Here is a 23,173-nt window from a genome sequence, read left to right on the forward strand (position 1 = left end):
ATCAGGATCTCGCCTCGAGGTTCGTTCGGGTATGACGGATCGTTTAGCTCAACTCTCTGGCTGTTGTGGATGTTTAGTTAATAGTCTGCAGCGATGCTGCAAATGCAGCCGGTGATCTATAAGGCAGATACACAGAGCAGCTGGACTGTCTTCACAGGGTCCATCAGAGAGAGAACGAATGAAAAAGGAAAAATCAGAGGCACTTCCATGTGGGCTGTATGTAATGCTATTGTCATAGCGATGTGTCGAGGTGCATTTATTTTCAAGTGGCTTTGAAGTAGAATAGCTCGTCTATAAGGACCAATGGTTACAGACACACACACACACACACACACACACACACACACACACTACTTCACATTATTTGCTAGCCAGGTTTTACTTATGTAAATGTAATTACATAAGTATTTATACGTTACGTATTAATATTGATTTATGAATGATAAAAGAGAAAAAATAAAGATAAAATAGCAAAATTAAATAAATGTTAAAACAGTAGCAATAGGCGTGGAGTAGTAGTGTGGTATAGAGGGTAGGGTTAGGCGAAGTATGGTGACGGACTTGTTAAAGTTAAGCTACTGTTTAAAACTCCAGAGTGCAGTAAGGAAAAGTAAAGACAAAAATCACAAAAACATTGACCATATGTTAAAATCGGGAGGTCAACCCCCTGCTTAGTCTGCCGTTGAACCCGGCCAGAGTGCGCACAGCTGGACGGACGTGACAGTGTCCAGCTCTTGGCAGGGGCTTTGTTGTCCGTAAGTAGTCACGTCCTCCCCAGGCAGCAGCTAACGAGCTCACTCCATCAAGCTCATTACTGAGGAACGTTCTCACACTTTGGCTCGGGCTCTACGGACCCTCACCATGCAGAGGGTGCACATTTAAGTTCTCTATTTCTCAAACACGCTCACGAGGAGCAACTATTCATCTGCAGTTCCAGCTAGTTTCTGAAAACGAATAGATAGCGAAACAGGAGAAATAATGGAGGCTGACGTTTATTTTAGTATAAAGGCCAAAAAAAAAAAAAAAGAAGCAGGAATCAGATGAGTGTATACAGAATACTGATACACGATGATTTACTTCTAGGAGTTCCCTCAATTGTTTGAGGAGAAAAAAAAAAATGACTCTTCCAAATGAGCTTTACTGCAAGAAGAGAAAGTGTAATAATAAATGAAGAAGTTTTAATATTAAATATCACAAACACCAAATATCGTTTGATTTGGCGAAAATAAAACCCCACATTTGAATCATTTCTCCACACTTGCTGTAAAAAGAAGTCATATTTCCATCACGACTTGCTTCCTGCAGCATAAAACCGTCACGTAAACCCCAACCCTTGTATTATAAACACGTGATGTCGTAGTTTCCGTGACGATTTATATCTCTACATCACCTGCTAATGTTGGATATATGTATGTATATATGTAGTCATGCCAAGCATTATGAACATTAAAGTTAGAAATAATAATAATAAAAAAAAAAAAGAATAAAGAAAGAAAGTAACAAGCAAACAAATTGATAAATGGATAAAAAGGATGACGTGTCATTTTTAAATAATCATTTTAAAACGAATCAGAATCCTTGACACACTGCTGTGGTATAAGAGGAATAAAACACTTTAAGCATGTGCTGATAGGGAAAAGAAATGATTGTGATAATATAATGAGCAGTGATGAGAAATAAATTCCAGTATTCTTTCTTTTCTTCTTGCGCTACGATTGAAATTCAACATGTGTATGTGTGATAAATGGGGTTAGTACTGTCATATGTTACATATCAGCCATGCTCGATTAGACGTGCGACTCGGAGGCCATCCTGCAGTCTCTTGCTAAGTGAGAGAGCGTGGCGAACCGCCAGTGCCCGCGCGCCGAGTGTGCTCCTCGCCTGTAACCAAATCACACACTCATGCCAGGCTTGACGTAACTGGATTTCAGTAATACTCTCGGAGTGGAAACGCTGGACTCGGCTAGCCTAGATGCTAAGTAGAAAGAGATGAAAGTGGATGGTTTATAGGCGAGAAGTGAAGCTAACGCCTGTAGCAGTGGTTTTATCTCCAGAATCCATGTTGTTTTTTATCAGCTTTGTCAGGGTGTTTGTTTCTTCCTTCTTCCATTTGTGTCACCACTCTCTCACTCTCTCTCACTCTCTCTCTCTCTCTCTCTCTCTCTCTCTTTTTTACACCTTTCCCACCTCTGTCTGTTTCAACATCACTCTTCTCTTTCCGACGGATTTTTTTTTGTGTCTTGTACAGATATTGATTAAAATCTCCTGCTACACATAAGCAGTTCCCCCGTAGCCGTGGGTGAGTCGATCGCTCAGATCTTCACATCACCTCCAAACGCACATCGCTCAACTCTCAAGGGCGTGAGGCGTTATGGCCTAAAATGAAACATTAGTCAACTCTGCACATTTCACTCTAGTAAAGAAGCAGGAGAACCGGGAGGAAACGTCACGGAGAAGACGTTATGGTTTCACAAACACGTGTAGGGCAGTTTAAGTAAAAAGCTGTTCTTCAGGGACTGAACACAGCTGTAGCATTACATTTCACAAATATGGCAGCAACAGAAGAAGAGTAGTAGCGATAGAAGTATTAGTAAAGTAGATGTAGTAACAGTAGTATTAGTAGTATCTGTAATATCGTTAGGACTAATAGGTAGTAGTAGTAATAATAGTAGAAGTAGTAGTATTTGTATTAGTAGTAGTGGTGGTGGTAGTAGTAGTAGTTACAGTAGTAGTAGTAGTAATGGTGGTAGTAGTAGTAGTAGCAGTTGTAGTAATAGTAGTAGTAGCAGCAGCAGTAGTAGTAATAGTTATAGTAGTAGTAGTAATAGTAGTAGTAGTAGTAGCAGTAGTAGTAGTAGTTATAGTAGTAGTAATAGTTATAGTAGTAGTGGTAGTAGTAGTAGTAGTAGTAATCGTAGTAGTAGTAGTAGTAGTAGTAGTAGTAGTAGTAATAGTAGTAGTAATAGTTATAGTAGTAGTAGTAGTAGTAGTAATAGTTATAGTAGTAGTGGTAGTAGTAGTAGTAATCGTAGTAGTAATAGTAGTAGTAATAGTAGTAGTAGTAGTAATAGTAGTAGTAGCAGTAGTAGTAGTAGTTATAGTAGTAGAAGTAGTAATAGTTATAGTAGTAGTAGTATTAGTAGTAGTAATAGTTATAGTAGTAGTTGTAGTAGTAGTAGTAGTAATCGCAGTAGTAATAGTAGTAGTAGTAGTAATAGTAGTAGTAATAGTTATAGTAGTAGTAGTAGTAGTAGTAGTAATAGTTATAGTAGTAGTAGTAGTAGTAGTAGTAGTAGTAGTAGCAGTAGTAGTAGTAGTAATAGTAATAGTAGTAGTAATAATTATAGTAGTAGTAGTAATAGTAGTAGTGGTAGTAGTAATAGTAGTAGTAATAATTATAGTAGTAGTATTAGTAGTAGTGGCAGTAGTAGTAGTAGTTATAGTAATAGTTATAGTAGTAGTAGTCATAGTTATAGTAGTAGTAGCAGTAGTAGTAGTAGTGGTAGTAGTAATAGTTATAGTAGTAGTAATAGTTATAGTAGTAGTAGTAGTAGTAGAAGTAGTAATAGTTACAGTAGTAGTAGTAATAGTTATAGTAGTAGTAGTAGTAGTAATAGTAGTAGTAGTAGTAGAAATAGTAGTAGTAGTAGTAGTAGTAGTAGTAATAGTAGTAGTAGTAGTAGTAGTAGTAATAGTAGTAGTAGTAGTAGTAGTAATAGTAGTAGTAATGTTGGTGGTAGTAGTAGAAGCAGTTTGGTAAATTATTTCCACACCGCCCTTTAGGTCAATCTCTCACGAGCCTTTACTCCAGAGCAGCTACCGAGGGGATTCGTAAAGCATGTGACATGGAGATGAAAAAACCCAACACAGCACACACTCCGGGGACGTCTGTCTAAAATGTTACTTTCATCTGATGCATTATTAATCAAAAGAGAAAGGTCCCAGAACGAACAGCACAAGGTTCACACATAACAAACCAAGACCTGCATAATATCAACACACGCAGAAGTAGAGCTAAGCCAAAGTCTTTCTGGTAAAGGCGGTCCACTCGGCGGCCATCTTGGAGACCCTCCCAGGCAGGCCTACAACACGAGATGTCCATCTACTTGAATGGGGAGAAAACGATTGACCAGAAACGCTTTCAAACACGGATTTGTTACAATCTGACAAAAGTTGTGTAAATATTGTGCAGTCTTTGGATTGAAATAGACACAAAACATATTGGCTGCTTCGCGTACATTTTTTTTTGGGGGGGGGGCAGAAAATCCAGACTGGAGAAGAAAAAAAATTAAGTTTTTTTTTGTTTGTTTTTGTACTGACGAATGAAATACGATGTACCACAAAAACAAGAAACAATTTTAAAATAAAAAAAAATTTGACGATACACAGTACGAACGAGAAGATACGAGGGATGATGCTACTAATGTATTAATAGTGTCCTATTTAGGTATTTAAGATTGGCTTCAAATGGCATCCCATAGTTTGTTACATACTGTAGTTATATGAAACTGTCTTAAAGAAGAAAGCCATTTAAAAAAAATTCCCCTCTGATTTTATATGCACTGCCTACACACTCTTGGACCTGACACTCTCACTTTAATACTATGCGTTCTCTATGTTTTCTTTCCTTTGGGACAAAAATGAGCAAATTATGCAGGTGGCATTCTTCCCAACCACTCTCGACGTCTCGGATTTGATAAAGCATGATAAATGGAACTATTCATAACGTTCAGAGGGACGACGAGGGATGAACATGATAAATCGCCCGTGTTGCGTGTGAGTCCATGCTGTCAGGAGCTTTACTGCGTTATAAAGGGTGGAAGCTATAAAACTGGGTGCGCCTCCGACGTCTGGGCCGCTTATTGAATTGTTTTTCGTTATTGGCGCTGATTACTCGGAGTGTTTGTCGAGCGTTCCGTGATCCACCCGCCGGCCGTATCCCATCGGGCGACAACTGAGCCGGCGAGTTCCTGCGTGGGCGAAGCGCACACCCGGGTCACGGATTTGAGGCGAGAGGGGAAAGAAAAGAAGAAGAAGAAGAAGAAGAGGAAAGAAAAAAACAGCCGATTGCATTATCCTGCATCTCAGTCGGCACGGTAACAGGCTCGGTCCTCAGAGGAAATCGGCTCTCGTTTCCATAGCAACGCAAGGCAGAAAGAGAGAGAGAGAGAGAGAGAGGAAAGAGAAAGGGTGGAGGGAAAGAAGCCGAACAAAATGGACGAGATGTGGAACGAGATAGGGGGATTGGGAGGACGAGGAGGTGGGGAAAAAATAGATTTGGAGTGCGAGGGGATCAGCGATGTCGATCAGAATGCACAGCACTCGCCTTTAATCGTGTGATACTCGCACCACTGAAATAGAATTTATTAAAGCTTAATGCGCAATAGAATCTATTAATCTTTAATAAGGCTTGGCCAAGCTTTAGGGGGGATACAGGGTTAGGTACTGGAGGACACGCTCATGCTTCAGCATGTGTTTGGGCTGGAATTGTTAGCTCTCAGGGTTTGGATTCGGATTACTCCGAGATTCGGGTTTAGAGAATGTCAGAGGTGGTATTATACTAGAGAGAGCGTGACAACTGCGATTCTCTTCTTCTGAGTGTTTGGGAAAAGGATTATGTTTCAGTGAGAGTCTTTAACTGTACTGTGTTTCGAGGACGATGCTCACGGGCTCCGTGTAACAAAAACCAACACTCAGATTAAGACGCCCAGCAAAGCAGGTTATATTAATATACAGCTGAAGAGCTACGTAGTCATTATCAGGCATTATCAGTGCTGCATATTCATAAAAGGCCGGATTCAGTGTGGGCAACTCGAGTCCCAAAGTTCTGTCAATATTGTGCATAAACGTATCGTATTATGGAAATAACGGCCGTCCTTCGTCAAACATTTAGTACGGCGACGTGTAAAATTTTTCCACTCGCCGGTTTTCTTCGTACTCATGTGTACATGTCGATAAACACCAATCAGCTCTAACACACATTCAGAACAGATCATTTAGCCACACCCATAAAACTCCACATAAGGCAAAGCTCACAGAACTTAACGGTGAACGTGTGACGTGCTCTAAATCTTCCACCTTCGATTGGGTGCCATTACTTTTTTCTGAACGAAAGGTTCGTCTTGATTTATGTATTTGCGTCGGATTCACAAAACGGTCATGAAGTTGGTGGAGAATTGAAACAAATAAGGGATGTAAACGAGATTCGGGAAAATAAATAAATAAATAAATCGCAGTAAACTCATCGCCAAATATATGGCTTGAATGCTAATAAACTGAGGTTCACATTAGTGAGTCTTCTCATATGTAAATTTTAAACAGACTCACGAGTGAGGTGTAGGATTTGAACGTTTTTTTCCCCCCGCTAACTCATGCGAATGATTGCTTGAATGCATACGTTTGTTTGTGTCCAACTCGGTAAATGACACGCATAAATTATTCCATATACATCAATGCACTATATGAAAAGGGAAAGAGAAAAGTGTTACTTTGTCTCGTTTAACTCTGGGGTTAAAGAAGTCAAGGTTGAAGATGATAGAAAATGTGAGTTAGGTGAAAATAAACTCATAACGTATCTGGTAAAAAAATACACATAGCCTAATGCGGCTCAATTCCGAGTGGGTTTAAAGAATCCGATCCTAATGAAAATGATCCCTGGTTAAAAATATATATATCTAAAAATGCAAATAATAGGCAGGAAATGAGCCACAAAATTCAGCCACATTGTTCGTCTCCTCTTTCTGCTCCATTTATGAAAGATTTCAAGCTTATCTGAGCAAAAGTAGCCATTAAGCTTGTCATTAAAATTGTCCTCCTTCACCTCTCACAAGCCCAGATCTCGGACTCATTAGCCTTAAAAACGTTCGACACCAGAACAGAAGTAGAAGGGAGAACGTTTCGACAAGCATAGCAGCAGTTTTGTCGACACTCACGTCCTCACTCTCCATGTGGCTATAGAGGTAATGAAACGACTAATGTGATTTCCCGCTCTTGAGATGGAGTGGAAAACAGAAACCGGTTGGTGATCGTGAATCTAATTTGCGGTGTGACATTGCGAGGCCTTGGCCACAAGCACATGCTAACAAATTGTTGCTTAGATAAGCACATCAACACGGAGCTCGGTGCCAGAGAACCGGGGCACGGAGGACGCGCGGTAGGACAGACGAGTCAATCCACCGGAGCTCTAGACACGCTTTCAGACTGACGATCCCTAACCTGGCCATCGGGAAACTGGAAAACGTAGAGGTCTTTACAACCGCGGAGATAAAGCCAGATGCGACGGAGCTGCTTAGGGTCATTAAAGACGAGAAGGTGCCGAGGGACAAATGAACTTAAAACCCCTGAGTCTGAAATGAGTTTCACAAAAACCTGCCCGAGATTCGGATGGTTAGGCTGATGGCTGAACGCAGCAGCAGTGCTCTTGTGCTTCGCATTATACAGATGCTACGTATTTTCCCCAGGAGCATGAAAAGATAACACGAAAATGACTCGAATCATCTCGGATTATCAACAGTTTACTTAAATCTCCGTGGCACTTTGTCATCTTCAATGATAAAAGGATAATCGCTTCAAAAAAGAAAAAAAAAAAGAAAAGAAAAGGAAGAATAACAAGAAAATAAAGGCGACTAGCTGTGTATGTTTCATCCTGTCTCAAAAAAAAAAAAACAAAAAAAAAAACAAACATCTTAGACAGGGAAAATAAGAAAAGAGAATTTTTTTTTTTTTTTTTTTTTATGAAAGAAGGTACTTTTTTGTGCGTGCAATGTTCAGGAAAGGGGAAGAAAAGAATAAAAAAAAAAAACCTCCATGTCATTCTGTTATTGGACAATAGTCAACAATGTGATGGTGTGATGAAGCAGAGTTACTCTAACCAACCCTGAAGTTGAATTATTTCCATGTAACGGTGTTTTATTCCACGTACACCGCAGCAATCCTCCAATAATTACTTGTTTTTATTCATTAAACTACATGTCACTTTTTATCCATTTGTAACTATGCTCTCATGAACGAGTAATGCGAGTGACGAGCCAGAAGGTAATTCATTCCGGTAGTTCACACGGCTTTTCTTTTGCTAGATCTGCTAGATACGCTAACTAGCTGAGTGAACATTAACAATCGCGTTTCGAATGGTGCTATTGGGTTATTTAGAAAGAAGAAAAAAAAAAGCCTTGAATAAAGCAGAGCATCCTACCTGATCTTCCGTCCCTCTGGAAGTCCACGTGGTACCATTCCCCATCGTTCACTTTTTTGTTGACCGCTCGTGTTTTGGTGGTGCCCGAGCCCATGTCCAGCAGCAGGTACAGATGACCGTCCAGCATCTCGATGGCGAAGAAGTCCACTTTAAGCGTGACAGGGCTCTTTGCCTCTTTGGTCTGCTGTTTCGACCTCCCGTGGCTGAAGAGAAGAAGTCCGTTCGGTTCGGTAGTGCGGAAGTCGAAGGATATGGAGCCGGTCTTCTTAGCGTTCCACTTATGTAACGTGATGAAGGCTTCTGGTGTTTCAAAAGTGATCGGATCTAGAGTGGCTACATTTTCGCATTTGAAGGCCACCACGCCATGGACCTTCATCTTGTGGTCGCCCTGCAAGGCCAGCTTGGACAGCTCCAGCCGAACGTCATTGTTTTTGTAAACCACCTTAGAAACCAAAGAAATGGCGGAATGAGGAACAGGCAAGTCAACGCTTATAGTAAACAGTATGTATAGTAACGGAAGATGTATGCTTACGTCAAACGACAACATAATGAAAGTTCCGTCTCCTCTCAGAACGCTGGTATGTATTAGAGTACTGTACAATACGAGCACCTTGAATTGATACTGTGGATTTATGTTTTATTTAGGAGGCCTTGTATGGTCATCATAAAATGATACGAGAGCAATTATATTTTATACTATCCAGTTTTACCTCCAGAGCACCTGTCTTTTTCTCATTCCTTGACTGTGTCATAACATCTCAGTAATGTTACAGCGGATCCTCTCACGTCTACCAACGAGGGACCTTCTGTCACTCCCCAGTAGCACAAGTAGTGTCTGGCATGTGACTTTTACGCTCTTAAACCTACTCTCGAGCTCATGAAACTTCCGCAATCCAGCCAGTTGGGTGAACAGGAGCCAAACACCACTATCCAACAACGGCACCTTGCAGCATGTGTGTGACCTTGACGAAAACTTGTGGGTGTGTAAGGTGGGCACTGTTAAGTCTAACAAGTGCAACATGTGTACATGCGTGATGCAAGCCAAGATATAATAAGAACACACAGCTGAGCACACCCCAAGTATGACCCAGATCTCTCCTGTGGGTTTGGACTGAAATGCAAGAAGACGGCTGGGGGAAAATAAATAAATATCCCGAGATCTAAAAATAAACCGCAGAGAACAGTCTTCAGAGAACACCGAACCTTAGAGGCTCTTAAATGTTTCCGAAAAGTTTGAAACTAAACGTGCAAGCATTTTTCCATATCGGCTACGCTTACAGTATAACCATAGGAGGAAAAGCCAGAGGTAGGACCAGCAGAAACATGGTTCAAATGGTAATGAGTCATTTCACATGAACAATACCGATACAATGCTATCCCAGATCTCCTACTGAGCCATTCTGTCAGTCCCTCAAACAGTTTGTAAGCTTTTCTTTGGCTGGCTAGTTTGATGCAGTAATCCCAGCAGGACCATTGCACATGACTCATCAATCTAAGAAACATAGGATCTTGAGAAGTGCTGCAAGCTTTTCCGAACTCTGCAGGTGAATACAAACGGGCGATAGAATGAGGGGTGGTCGTGTCGAACCCACGACCGCACAGGAAATCTCCGAAGACGAAAACCGCTTCAGCACGAACAGGACTCCGGGCACATTGCTTATTCAGCGAGGGGATTTGTACGCAACTCTCAGAGTGAAATTTAATGTGCCGAATATAATAAGGACAAATGTGTTTAAACTTCCAAAAGATGGAACAACACAGATGGGACGAGGTTGTATTCCGATCCAAATCTATGCCATTCGTGACCACAGATAAATCAACTGCACTGGGATATGACGCCGGGTTCCTTGATAACGCAGGTTTCTGAAAGACATCAGCAACATCGGACGGATCTGACCTTTCCTTTCCATGTACCGAGGTGCTCGTTCAGTTCCCGGTCATCTTGAAACTTGACACCAGGGAGTTGCCCCTGGTTGGTCTTCCTGTATGTACCCGAGTCAGAATGCAGATATCTGACCTGCTTTCGTCAGCCATGATACTCCACTGCTGCATTCTCTTCACTGGCTTGAGCCCTCGAGATACGCCTAGTACGCATCCTAACCTAGGATTCTTTGAGACTTGAAGACGATTTCTTTGCACCCTTTTCCTTTCCTCTGGCTTGCTCAATATTCAGCTAAACCTACATCCGTTTTCCCGTAAAGCTGCTTTGTCTAGGTTTACAATATCTATTGTTAAAAGTGCTCGTGAAATCGAATTGGATTGTTTTTGTGACAAACACTCGACAAGGAATCCAAGCACACAGCAGCTCTCTACCCAGAAGTTCCCTACAGGTACAGTACTCTAACACCATCATGTGAAGACACAGGCAAAGTTGCATTTAATCTGAAATGATGTAGCCTGACACAATAAATCTCTCTATACAGAATGTCAAAAGGTCAATGCTGTCCTGGCGTATTCCATCAGCGCGGAGACAAGCTGACTTGTTTGAGCTTGTCTCTGAAATGAACCCTGCGGAACCCGTCCGTGATCTGGAGAAAGAAAACAGCTTAGTCTATTATTATTCCAGGAGAATTCAAGCTAGTGCTATGATAAATATTTTCTCCTCACGGTAGATAGACATGCAATACGCTGCTACTTTTTAAAAAATTTGCCAGATGCATCATTCTGTATTAACAAATGATCAGTTATTGATCATTAGATAATTCGTCACTGCTGATGACTGGAGCTCGTTGGAGATCACTGAAGCTTTTGTTCCCCCCACAATTTTCTCATGCCAATTCCCACCCACCAGCCAGCTCGCCATCATACAACAACCACTAACCGAGGAGGGCGAAGGCCAACGAGTGCATCCTCTAATGCACATGAAGCCAGCCGACCACATCTTTCAGAGGAATAGCGCTATCTACCCTCTTCCACATACATGAGCTCATGGGATTGGCTCATGTCACTGGGATTGACTCAGGAGACGATGTACACCATCCGTCCTACCCGGTGAGCATGGCCAATTTTCATTCCTTGGCCCTCGGCGACGGACAGCGTCTCATCAGCGTATCATCCGGGTTCGATGACAGGGTGAAAGCTTTTCTGTTGCACCACTTCGTGAGTCATTGAAGCATTCTCGTCTGTACTGTACACGCGATGCGTCTTAAAGTATTTCGATTTCTTCTTTTACAGTAAATGGGTTAAATTCCCTCTTTTTTTGCTAGCATGCTTGATATTCCACAAAATAAAAAAAAAAAAAAAAAAAAAAAAACAGGGACATGTCCAGTGGGACCGTATTAGCATGAGATATAGAAGTGTTCACTGGAGCTAATCTGGAATGGGTACAAAAAAACAGGAAGTGTATAAACCCATCTATATCGCCCCTGGTTGTTATTTATGAACATGTCCTGGTGGGAGACGTGTTGGAAGGGGAAGAGCGTTGGAAACTTGGCCCTTGGTGCTTTTCTGACTTGATGGCTTTCTGCTAGACATAAAAATACAAAACATAGCTAAAAATGCAGTCTAGGCTCATTCTCGATTGCCTCCAAATTGGGGACATTGAGATTATTGTGTGAAATAGAGTGTGCAAGCAAAGTCGACTAAGAGAGAGAAAGAGAGAGAGAGAGAGAGAGAGAGAGAGAGAGAGAGAGAGAGAGAGAGAGTACCAGGTACGATTTTCCATCAGCTCTTCCATTTCGGCATGACAAGCATAAGAAGCCTACAGGGAGAAAACAAATAGCGATTCGAAAAGAACCACTTGGCACTGGATCCTATCCAGAGGGGGGAAAAAAAGAAACAGGTAGTACACCTGCAATTCTTTAGTCACATCACCCGAGTGCACAGCAGATACTGCCAATAAAATGCAATCAATACAGAGAGCGGAGACAAAGGGCACCTTTTAGAGCCCAGCGAAATTGGACGAAGCTCCAAGCCCGCCGTTTTCCAACCGGCCAGGAGAGAGTCGCACCGAGCTCATTTGTCACCGGCTTGGAGAAGTGACAACGAAGCTATTACCACAACAACATTTCATCATCAGAACAGAGGAGCCAGGAGTTGGAACGGGGGAACGCCAAGACACAGGAGCGTGACCACGAGCCCGTGTGATCAATCAGAGGCCAACCGTGTCAAGAACCTGGCCGCAGCTTCACACACCATTGGGTTCGGATTTCAGCCTGGAAGCTACTGTACACACAGCCTTCTGAGGGGTTTTCTGAACGTGAGGGGTGTGTCTGGGACTAATAATGCCGCATAATCACGTGATTCACCCAGGTTTTTCACCTGTATTGCACGTGTTTCTATTTTTGTTTACTTTTTTTTTTTTTTTTTACACAATTCATTTATTTTCACGTGAGTTTTACAGAGGATGCGCCTATTTTCACTTTATTTTTTTTAAACAATTCATACAATTTCACGTGTTGTTTAGACGATTTGTTTATTTTCACATGTGATTTATCTGTACAATCCATTACTTTATTATGAAATTTATTTTATTATTATATGTAATAAAAGAAAATATGATTTTTTTTTACCCAGGGTTCATCCACGTGTATAACTGAGTTCACATGTGGGGAATAAGATTGAAATGCACTTCCAACTGTTTTTTTTGATCACATGGTCACATATTACCCACATAATCACGTGTGGAAAAACGCAATCACGTGTGAGACGGCAGAATTACCCACATAATCACGTGTGGAGAAACACGATCACGTGTGAGACGGCAGAATTACCCACGTAATCACGTGTGAGACGGAAGAATTACCCACATAATTACGTGTGGAAAAACATGATCACGTGTGAGACGGCACGATTATCCACATAATCACGTGTGGAAAAACATGATCACGTGTGAGACGTCACGATTACCCACATAATCACGTGTGGAAGAACATGATCATGTGTCAGACGTCACGATTATCCACATAATCATGTGTGGAAAAACACGATCACGTGTGAGACGTCACAATTATCCACATAATCACGTGTGGAAGAACATGATCACATCTGAGACGTCACGATTACCCACATAATCACGTGTGGAAAAACACGATCACGCGTGAGTCGGCAGAATTACCCACATAATCACGTGTGGAAAAACACGATCACGCGTGAGTCGGCAGAATTACCCACATAATCACGTGTGGAAAAAACACGATCACGCGTGAGACGTCACGATTACCCACATAATCACGTGTGGAAAAACACGATCACGTGTGAGACGTGTCTTCCGTATTTTCCGTCAGCAGAAAAATAATATGAGAAATTAGTTTACACCAAGGTGTTAATGAGGTGTTCTCAATCACTTTGCTCTCGCTCATTATTTGATTAAAGCGGCCGCCTCTGTAAACCAGGCACGAGTAATTGCTTGCTGTGCTAACGACTCGGGTTGATAAACACACTCCTTCATCTTCAATTATCCCATTTGGCATGATGTTAATTTGGAGCAAAGTTAAAACATTGGTGGACACTGTTGCGAAATCCTCTCGACTCGTTAAGGATGCACGGCGAGCGCATGAAAAAACCGGCGCAATCCGGCTCGAGATGAATCTCGACCTCTTTCGAATCCCTGCAAGCTGCGGCTAATTCGCGCAATCGCTCGGCGCGACTCCGGACACCGCCCGGTGATACTATGAACGGCGATACTGTATGAGAATATTTGCTCTATAGAGGTACTAATATTTCCACTCTGTGTTGAAAATGTCATTGTTTAAACCATGGCTCTTTTGCTTTTAATTAGCTGAGTTCTCTAATGAGCTCGAGAAGGAGAGCAGAGCAGCCATGTGCTAAAGAACCCAAGCGCTAGTTATGGAAAGTCCCCATAGGACTTTCTTCAAGGTTCAGTGAGGACAGATTCGTTGGCTGGAGGTGGGGAGGGGAGGCTGTAATCTAGGACAGCTGTAAAGATGCAGCGAGAAAGAAAGAGGTAAAAAAAAAATAGCCGAGCAGAAATTGAACTTTTTGAAATTAAGAGATAAATGACGAGACGAGTACCGAAGTGCTAGCACACTGCGAAATGGCTTTTGAAGTCCGAAATACCCATTAAAAAGGTGATGGAAGTTTTAAATATATGTAACATTGAACCTGTTGAGAATGGCTAAGGGCAGTTTACGGAGTGACCTACACGTGACCTTGAAGTTTCAAATTTAGATGAGTTTCTTTAAGTGCTGGGCCATATATTATAAAACGGGGAATTCTTTCATCCGTTCTTAATGATTCCGCCATACATTGATCTAAACCGAGCACCAACTTGGGCAAAGATTCTCCAAACGGAAGCTGAATGGAATGTCGCTGGAGGACTTTTGATTAAGAAGCGTATCCGTTGCGCGATCTCACGTAGCTAGCCGACAAACTCATATCGTGACATTTAATTTTCCTAGCTGAAGAGGTTCGGGCATCTGTACGCTGCATTTGTTACGCTGACTCATTACTAACTGCATAATTAAATGATCTGTGTTTGGATTTAAACCCCAAATGGGTGTGGCCTAAACTAGAAAGGTTTATAATGGGGGGAAAAAAAAATCGCAGATGTAGAAACGTAAGTACGGTGCGTGCATCTGACAGTTCTGACGGTTCCTCAAAAGCAGCTACATCTCTCAATCGTTCACTCAACTAGCGATGTCCACGGGACTGTTTATATAAACCCATTCGCACCGTTTTATTCTTGTCCGTACCTGCCCATGATATTTTCTAGCAAATTTAATCGGTTTCCCAAAAGATAAACAAACTAGTAGTCTAATTTAAACCTCCGACCATCCTGACAAGGCAGTTACTAAGGACGGGCGAATGAACACGAACGCTGGATGTTCGCGCTAACACTGTAAACGTGATCCTTCTCAGTAAGACATATTCGAATCCATATTGATTTGGTAAATTATATTTTTTAAACATAGAAAAATAAAAATTCAGGACCGCCACACAAATGAAATTCGACCGAGGGAAATCTGGCTTTCCATGCAAACAGGAAGTCATGAGTCATTGCTCTCGGTCGGAAAGTAACCTGCTTGTTGCTTTGACAAAGTGGTTTGTTCTGCAAGTATAATTTCTGTAAAATAAAAAAAATAAAAAATTCTTCCCCAAAGGAGACGGAGATGAAATGCACGCTGTGTATGTGTTTCCTTTTTTTTAATTAATTTTTTTAATCCCTTCGAAATGTAAAGAATCCTTTGGCAGCAAGTTGGAATGTTTACCTCCTTCAAGCAGCCCATGAAGTTGTTGCTAACAGGAGATCCGGGCAGATCGGCCGTGCTAGGGCTTCCGCCGACATAGAAAAAGTCGTCCGAGCCTAGCATGGTGTAGTCCTCCTGTGTGTATCCTGTGGTGGTAAGAATTCCATCCACGGATATCGTAACCTAGACAACAAAGCACAGGAAAAGGACACGCTATACTCTTGTAAGCTTTAGCGGAACTTTGGTTCGACCGCTCAGTACCTACATATCGTACGTTTACGTTTCTCCTGCGTTTTTCTTTGACTTCCAATCCCATTTTCATGTCTTTCTTACGTTAAGGAAGCATTTCAAGATTTAAAGCTTGGTAGTTTATAGAAAAAGTTCGCCAAAGTTTCTAGCTAAGCGTACAAACCGATTGCCCAATGTGACGTTAGTGTTCGTGTTAGTATTCTACCCTTATGCAACATAAAAATCACTTTGCAGACACAAAAATGGTGTTAGTACATGTCATGTTCAGCTACGTGCTAGTTTTTAGTTTGATTAGTCGTTTTAGTTCCGTATTCAGTCGGAAATCAAAAATCGAAAAGAAGGACATTTCATCACAGGGTTAGACGCAAGCGATGTGGAATACAACCACTGTCGGTGTTCGCCACACAGAAAATGAAGCCAAACATTTCATGCTGATTCGCGCGTTTTAGCACATGCTTGCAAAGTAAATGCTATGGAAAGGCAGAGCCAGGTGTGTGGAAGCACAGGCAGTATTTTAGGACAACAGTGAAGAGACATAGTAGAGCAAAAAGCACCAGGATCGAGGAGAAAGTGAAAAAGCGCTGGGAATGCATGCCATGCTGAGGTCATAGGGTCAGAATCGGCCAAGCCCGAGAGCATCAGCCAGCAGACGGTCCTCCTCGTGAACCACTGCTTGATGCAAAAGGCTCAAGGTGATGGCCCTGAAAAGCACAGAACTGGACAACAGGTGAAATAAATGAGGGAAATAATAAAAAAAAACAAAACAACCAACTGATCAACACGACCAATGGAGAGAAAGTGAAAGAAAAATGGAGTTGGAAAAAAAGTAAGCGGAGAAGTACCAACCGCAAGTCCCCTTTATTTTGGGTTTATGACGTCTACAGTAAAAAGAAAGAAAAGAAACACACGGCAAACCCAAACTAAGAAACAATTAGAATGATATCTACCGAACAATGTAGTTTGTTTACCATAGCGTGTCCAATGCCTGAATGCTTTGTGGAAAAGGGGGGAGAAAGGAAATTAAAACTGTGAACAGAACAACGACCATTACTCAAAAAAGATATGATGACTAATACCAAGGTTAGTACACTCTCAGATAAAAGAACAATCTGTTAGTAAAATGACACATTCCATGGATGACGTTAGTTTCCCATAGCGTGTTAGTATCACAAAAGAAAAAGAGGGCAAACAAGTTTTCCGGAGGAAAAAAAAAATTAAAATAAAAAAAAGGCGTAACTACAAGCTGGAGTTAGAATTAGCGCAGATTTGTATCTCTATGGATATCTATTTGCATAGCTGATGCATAGGCTGAATGCGTTATTAATGTTCTCCCGATATCAAACGTAAGAGAGAAGGCCTGAAGCGCATCGGTCGACCCTCTTTGATGGAAATCCGCTGTTTAATATGACTTTTTTTTTTTTTTTTTTTTTTTTTTAGCTGGTTAATCGGATACTCGTGCGACCGGTTCTGTCGCCTCGGGCACTCCTCTTTAAGTCTTAGTGATGAACTTTAGGTTCACCTTATTACTACGAGACAAAGCGAAGGAGATCCTTACACAGGAATGAGAGAGGGATGATCTCTTCCCCGACTACGCATGCATTCGCAAGGCGCATACAATGATTTCATACGTTGTGCTGAGTTCGTGAGTTTCTCTGTTATTTTTAAGTTAAAAGAAAGTCCTTCGCTATTTGAGCAAGGGCATACTCTGTCTAGACTCTGTCTAGCACGTCTTATGCAATTTACCCTTTTTAAAAAATAAAAGTAAAAAATAAAAAACCTTACAGAGATCTTAAAACCTTAGGAGAACCCGTTTGTAACCTTCTTTACCCTCATGTCTCGGCCAAGTACTCTTTTAAAGTTGGGATCTTACAGCACGAATCTTGGAAAAATAAGTAAAAGTAAAACTCTAAAAGGGTTTGATTTATCTTTCCGTAGGAACTGCAAATGTCTTCGTACCGCATGGTTCCGAGTAGATAATTAGTAGGAACCTGAGGGCAGCTAAACCATCGAAAAACCTGTGAAGAACCCTTTTTTCCACTTAAGAGTCTCCAGTAAATTCTCTGGCTAAATCACTCCAATAATTCATGTTCAGGAAGTGCAGTCTCGCTAAAATGTAGAACCACTTATAAAGTCATCGGATTGTCCCTTTTTGGGAACTGCATGCAGAACAGTTCCAAGTAGAAACCTTTTAGGAAGCTAAGAATAGCTAAACCATATAAAGAACCCTTGAAGAACCCTTTCCGCCCCTAAGTGTCCAATTCTAAATGTTGGGGGACAGATCTGGAACCGTTTACCGTATGGATTGTCTTTCTTTGGGAACTGCATGCAAAACCCTACAACAGAGTCTCCATATCAGAGAGGGTTCCAAGTAGAACCCATTTAGGAAGGTAAGGATAGCTGAACTATCTAAAGAGGCCTTGAAATATCATTTATATTCTCTTGTTAAAGTTTTAATAGTATACTCTTTTGGGGAGAAAATGTTGAATCTAGAGCCACAAGGGAACTGTATGCAGAACCCTACAACAAACGGCCCCCATTGCACTGAGGGTTCTAAGTAGAACCTCATATCAAAAAGTGTATTTAAGTCACTGAGATCATTTAGTTGAGGTTCACTATCTAATCACATCCAACTCTTCTGATGTTCATGCAGCTTAACACCATGCCTTCTAAAATGTTGACTGTCTGGAGTACCCAAAGAACTAGATCAGAAGAACCGTTTTTTTTTTTTTAGCATCCTATAGATCCAGTCTCTAGTTCTTTACACAACCATCCAGTCCGGGATTCTTTAATCATGTTTTGTTACCCCAGTAAATTCAATTATTGTGTTCAGCTACAACGATCGTTCTATATAATGGTAATGTTTATGGTGGAGTTCATTTAGTTCTTTGTAGCAATAAAACTGCTTCAACATCCATCAAGTAAAAGGTTCTATAGGAAGCTGGAACAGTTCTTCTCTGGCATCACTCCGAAGAAGAGTTTCCTAATCCAAGCCGTTGGGTTCTTCAGACAGTCCACATTTTGGCGTCTTCTAGCTTCTCAAACAATGCTGCAAGCTTTTCAGGGTTCTCAAGTGCTCGATTGGGGTGTGTTGGGGAGCTCGGTATCGTAGTAACCTCAAGATTAGTTTCCTTCGTGGTTCTCGGTTTGCTGGCGGTCAATCTGGTCTGCACTCTTAAAAATAAAGGTGTTCGAAAAGATTCTTCAGAATGAGGTCACAGAAGATTCTTTTTTAATTTCCTGAAGATTAATATGTGGTGAAAAAATAATGATTAAAGTTCCACCACTGAAGTTTAAAAAAAAATAAACACTGTTTAGGAAGTGTGTGTGTGTGTGGGGGGGGGGGGGGTTGGGGGGATGGTAACTAGCAATACTGCGACCTTTCATGTTTCACTGCTTACAAACCTGGGGTGTTTTTGAGGTATGTCCCTGCTCAAATTTGCTTCCAGTTTTAATATTCACAGTGATTTAGATCTAAATGTACATTCATATACAATATATAGAGCTTGATGATTTGGAACGAAAAAAAAAGAAAAAAGAAAAAAGTACGTCACTGTTTTATAGATCTGATCTGCTAGAACCCCCTGCACTGTTACCTGACGGAGATTCCGTGTTACTTTGACATCATGCCAATCATTGTCATTAAACTTTCCATTGACCGGCTCCACCAGGGCTTCAAAGGCCCCGGACCCCAAATTAATGACAAGCGAAACCGCCCCGTTTTTCAGCGCCAGGTTGACGTAGTCGGCCGATTTGCCCGTGTGCAGCATCAGTCCGTTCCTCTGCAGGGTTTTGAAGGAGAGCGTGATCTCGTCGCTGCTGCTCTGTATCGGGTTCTGCGACAGGTCGTAGCAGAAGTATTCGGAACCTTTGAAGGTCGCCACGTACTCTTCTTTCACTGCAAGACAGAACAAAGAGAAGGCGTGTTATGCGGAAGCGTTCGTTGAGGCGGAATGCAAACGGTTAGATCATTGGCGGTCCGCAAGAAAAGTCATTTCCAAGATTGACATTTTCGTATGTTCCAAACTCCGAGGCCCCGCCCACTCCCACCATCATCTCACATTAATAATATTTTCATCTCCACTTGATTTTTCTGCTTAAAAGATGTGCTAACATGCCCCCCTTGCTTGGGAAGAACCCTTGAACACCCCCCTTTTTTTTAAGAGTCTAAATGGTCCGGTTAAATCACGATCGCAATTAAAGCTTAAAAAGTATATTCAAAGTCAAGTCTAGAACCAATTATGGCTTTGGTTTGTCTCTTTGGTTTGTCCCTACAGAACCTATTTAGTCAAACTATCCAAAGACTCCTTGAAGAAACCTTGTGTTAATAGTGCAATTTTTAATTATTTATGGGTTCTTCAGTGGTCTCTGTGAGAGAACCATTTCAGGTTTTATGCAGAATCCTAATACACTCTCTGGAAAACAAACAAAAAAAAGCTTCAATCTAGTACTCCTTACTGGCTCTTTGGTTTGTCCGTCCATAAGAAATGCTTGCAGAACCCTACAACAAAAGGGCTCCATATCAGAGAACGTTCCAGGCAGAACCCTTCAGAAAGAACTTTTTTTTTTTCCCTCTAAGAGTCTAAATTCTCCGGATAAATCGTTAAAACTATTAAAGTTTAAGAAGTATGTTCTCTGGAAAGAAAGCTTCACTCTAGAACTCATCCTGGGTTCTTTGTTTTGTTCCTCTATGGGAAGTATGCCGAACTGCACACCAAAAGGTCTCCGTATCAGAGAGGGTTCCAAGTTGAACCCATGCAGGTAGCTAAGGATAGCTAAACTAATCAAAAGAACCATTTTTTTTCTAAGAGTGTACAATCTGAGGTTTTATGTAGAACCCTAAAACTGAGCGTTTCACTTTCAGGGTTTCAAGTAGAACCTTTTTTTTTTTTTTTTTAAGAAAAGCTATCCAAAGAACCACCGAAGAACTCCTTTTTTAAAAAAATAAATCTGGTACCGTATGTCCTACGGTGTTTTATTCCTCTTTGCCGATGATTACAATTTCTAATGTCATGCTTTTTATCCATTTACAGGTACAGTTACATTTAGTGTCGGCAATGTCCGCAAACCAAACCATTACATGTTCTGTCTTTTTGGTTTGTTTGTTTGTTTGTTTTTATCTGTTTACTGCATTTTCACTCTGCTCTTCAGGCCTGGAACGTTTGAGAAATCACTCTACCTGCTCAGCGTCCAAACACTTTCTTAGTATCTATTCAAACACACATAATGGCTACAGCTTCTCTCCAAAACCCTGTCAGCTCCTACTGGCTTTTTTTTTTTCTTTTTTTTTTTATCTTTTCTCCCTTCTTTTTCCCCTGAGTGTACCATTAGGAGTTGAACAGAAAACAGATAAATAAGGTTAACTCCCACTGACCTCCTTGTTTACTTGCCATTCTCTCCACACCAGCCATCATGGTGATTGACATGCTGCCTGACCGGGTTGTAGGCTTATTTATCCGTTTTCATCACCGGGATAAAAATTCATAAATCCTGCCCTTTCTGAATCCTACAGCGCCAGGGTCCTGTCACTAATCAATATCGCTCGAATGGGATCGCGAGGATGGAGAACATCTGCCAGATACAAACTGTAGATAAATGAAGTGTAGGGAAATTCGTTTTCTTTTTCTATTCGTTTTGTTTTTGTTGTTGTCGTTCCTGTTTGGCAAATTAAGATGAATATAGTCAAGTGCGTGAGTTTGTATAGCCTCGGGACAAAAATGATTTAACATTCATTTTACAGGTATTTATTTAGAAGATATTTCTAATTCTTTTTATTCAGTGATATGCAATATGTTATATCGTTTTTATACAGTATGCACCTTCATTTCTTCATTATCTTTAATAAAAAATGGTCAGATAGTGAAAAGTAGGAATAATGGAAAAGAGCCAGGCCAAATATATATATATATATATATATATATATATATATATATATATACACACACACATTATACACACACACACACACACACACACACACACAGGTACATCTAAAAAAAATAAATAATATCGTGGAAAAGATCATTTTTCTCCGCAATTTAATTAAAAGTGATTTAATTAACATCAATTTTATATTAACTCATATAAATAAAATTCTGTAATTTAATTCAAAATAATTTTCATGGAAATTCCATATAGTCTAGATTCATTACACATAAAGTGAAATATTTCAAGCCTTTTTTGTTTTAATCTTGAGGATTACGGTCACGGAAATCGAAAATCCACTATCTCAGAGTATTAGAATAAAAAAAAAAATTTAAAAATCAACTACAAAGATGTTAGCTTTGAGGGACATGTTACTAAACCGAAACCAACTTCCGCTACAAAAATATACAAATATAAATACTGCTAATATAAAACATAATATATTTTACATACTGCTAATGTTTAGAAGTGTTTAATAGTCATGTCGTTTCAGCCAAACTCATTCTCAATACTGTCATGCAAAGTCTCCTTATTCAGGTGCTTGTCAAAATTTTCTGGCCCTGAAATAAGCCCCGCCTCCTTGCTGGTTCAGCTTTGTGCCGCCCCTTTTTCCTTACAAGGCAAAACTTAAGATGTGATTTTAATAAAAGATGAACTGGTTTCATGGAGAGGCAGAGAACTGTGTGTGTTCAGTGCTGCTGCAGTTCCATTCACGTGCAGCAGAGGGCGCAGAATATTCACACACTGCTCCTTTAAAATGTTTTCCATCTGCTGCTGTTAGGGACTGAGAAGTAGGTTGGAGTGTGTGTGTGTGTGTGTGTGTGTGTGTGTGTGCAGTCTGTATACGTGTGTAGGCGTAAATGCTAATTTTATCTCCGACTATATCAAGTTGTTCTTGTCTCGTCCCTGTTGACTATTATTAATTTGAGAGCAACACACACACACACACACACACAATTTAGCAAATTACATCTCTGTAACAATGCAGCTAGGCTAAAAGCCAAATCCAGAAATAGGTAGAAAGGTGCGCTTTTTGTTTCCCCTCTTCCTCACTCATAAGCCTGTTTCAGCAGCACAACACCAGGCGGCTAATCTCCCTTTATAAAAGGGCAGAGATGTCACTCATTCCTCGCCCTCCCCCCATGGAAACATTTCCAAGGTTAGAGTCTTGCATCCAAAATAAGATTACCTTAAAATGGCAACTGTACTGGAGCATAGCGTTTCCCGTTCGCCTCTGACATTAAGGCAGAATTATCTGATATTTTAGCTGAAAAAAAAAAAAACTTGGCACATGATGTAAAGACTTCACTTCTATGGAAGTTCATTATCTTCTACCAACCGCAGCCTAATTTTATCACAATGATAGATACGCAGCGCTATCCGCTAACGGCTACGGCTGTGCGTGGCATTTCATTATGAATGGTTGAGTTGAATTTGTTAATCCGCCGTCAGAAAAACACACACATCGAGTGAGAAGAGCTCAGGCTGAGAGTCAAGGACGATGACAAGGACACGACCTGACGGTTAAACCTTCGACAACGCCAACAGCATGAAAGTACTGAAATGAATCGTTGCAAAGTAGTGAATCTTAATATTGTAAAATAATATAAAAATCGTTGTTCTCATGGAAGTGTGGAGTTAATGACAGACCCAATACATCACG

At 40.9% G+C, this 23,173-nt stretch overlaps 1 protein-coding gene across 15 annotated transcripts in view; it reads right to left on the reverse strand.

Annotated features, from left to right (window-relative positions):
- LOC108260491 (neurexin-1a) overlaps positions 1-23,173 on the reverse strand; it is a 284,791-nt gene that overhangs the window by 184,705 nt on the left and 76,913 nt on the right. For 8 of the 15 annotated variants that reach the window (XM_053677458.1, XM_053677457.1, XM_053677447.1 and 5 more), the window contains 3 exons: positions 19,182-19,483; positions 15,361-15,522; positions 8,192-8,633 (listed from right to left, as the gene is read on the reverse strand). In XM_053677458.1, the coding sequence (XP_053533433.1) occupies positions 8,192-8,633; positions 15,361-15,522; positions 19,182-19,483 (906 nt within the window). Of the gene's footprint in view, positions 1-8,191; positions 8,634-15,360; positions 15,523-16,556; positions 16,581-19,181; positions 19,484-23,173 lie in introns of all 15 variants that reach the window. The other 7 variants (XM_053677459.1, XM_017460837.3, XM_017460836.3 and 4 more) reach the window with 1 other exon arrangement.

The sequence above is a fragment of the Ictalurus punctatus genome, chromosome 29 (assembly GCF_001660625.3).
Source record: "Ictalurus punctatus breed USDA103 chromosome 29, Coco_2.0, whole genome shotgun sequence".
In the NCBI taxonomy this organism is placed as follows: Eukaryota; Metazoa; Chordata; class Actinopteri; order Siluriformes; family Ictaluridae; genus Ictalurus; species Ictalurus punctatus.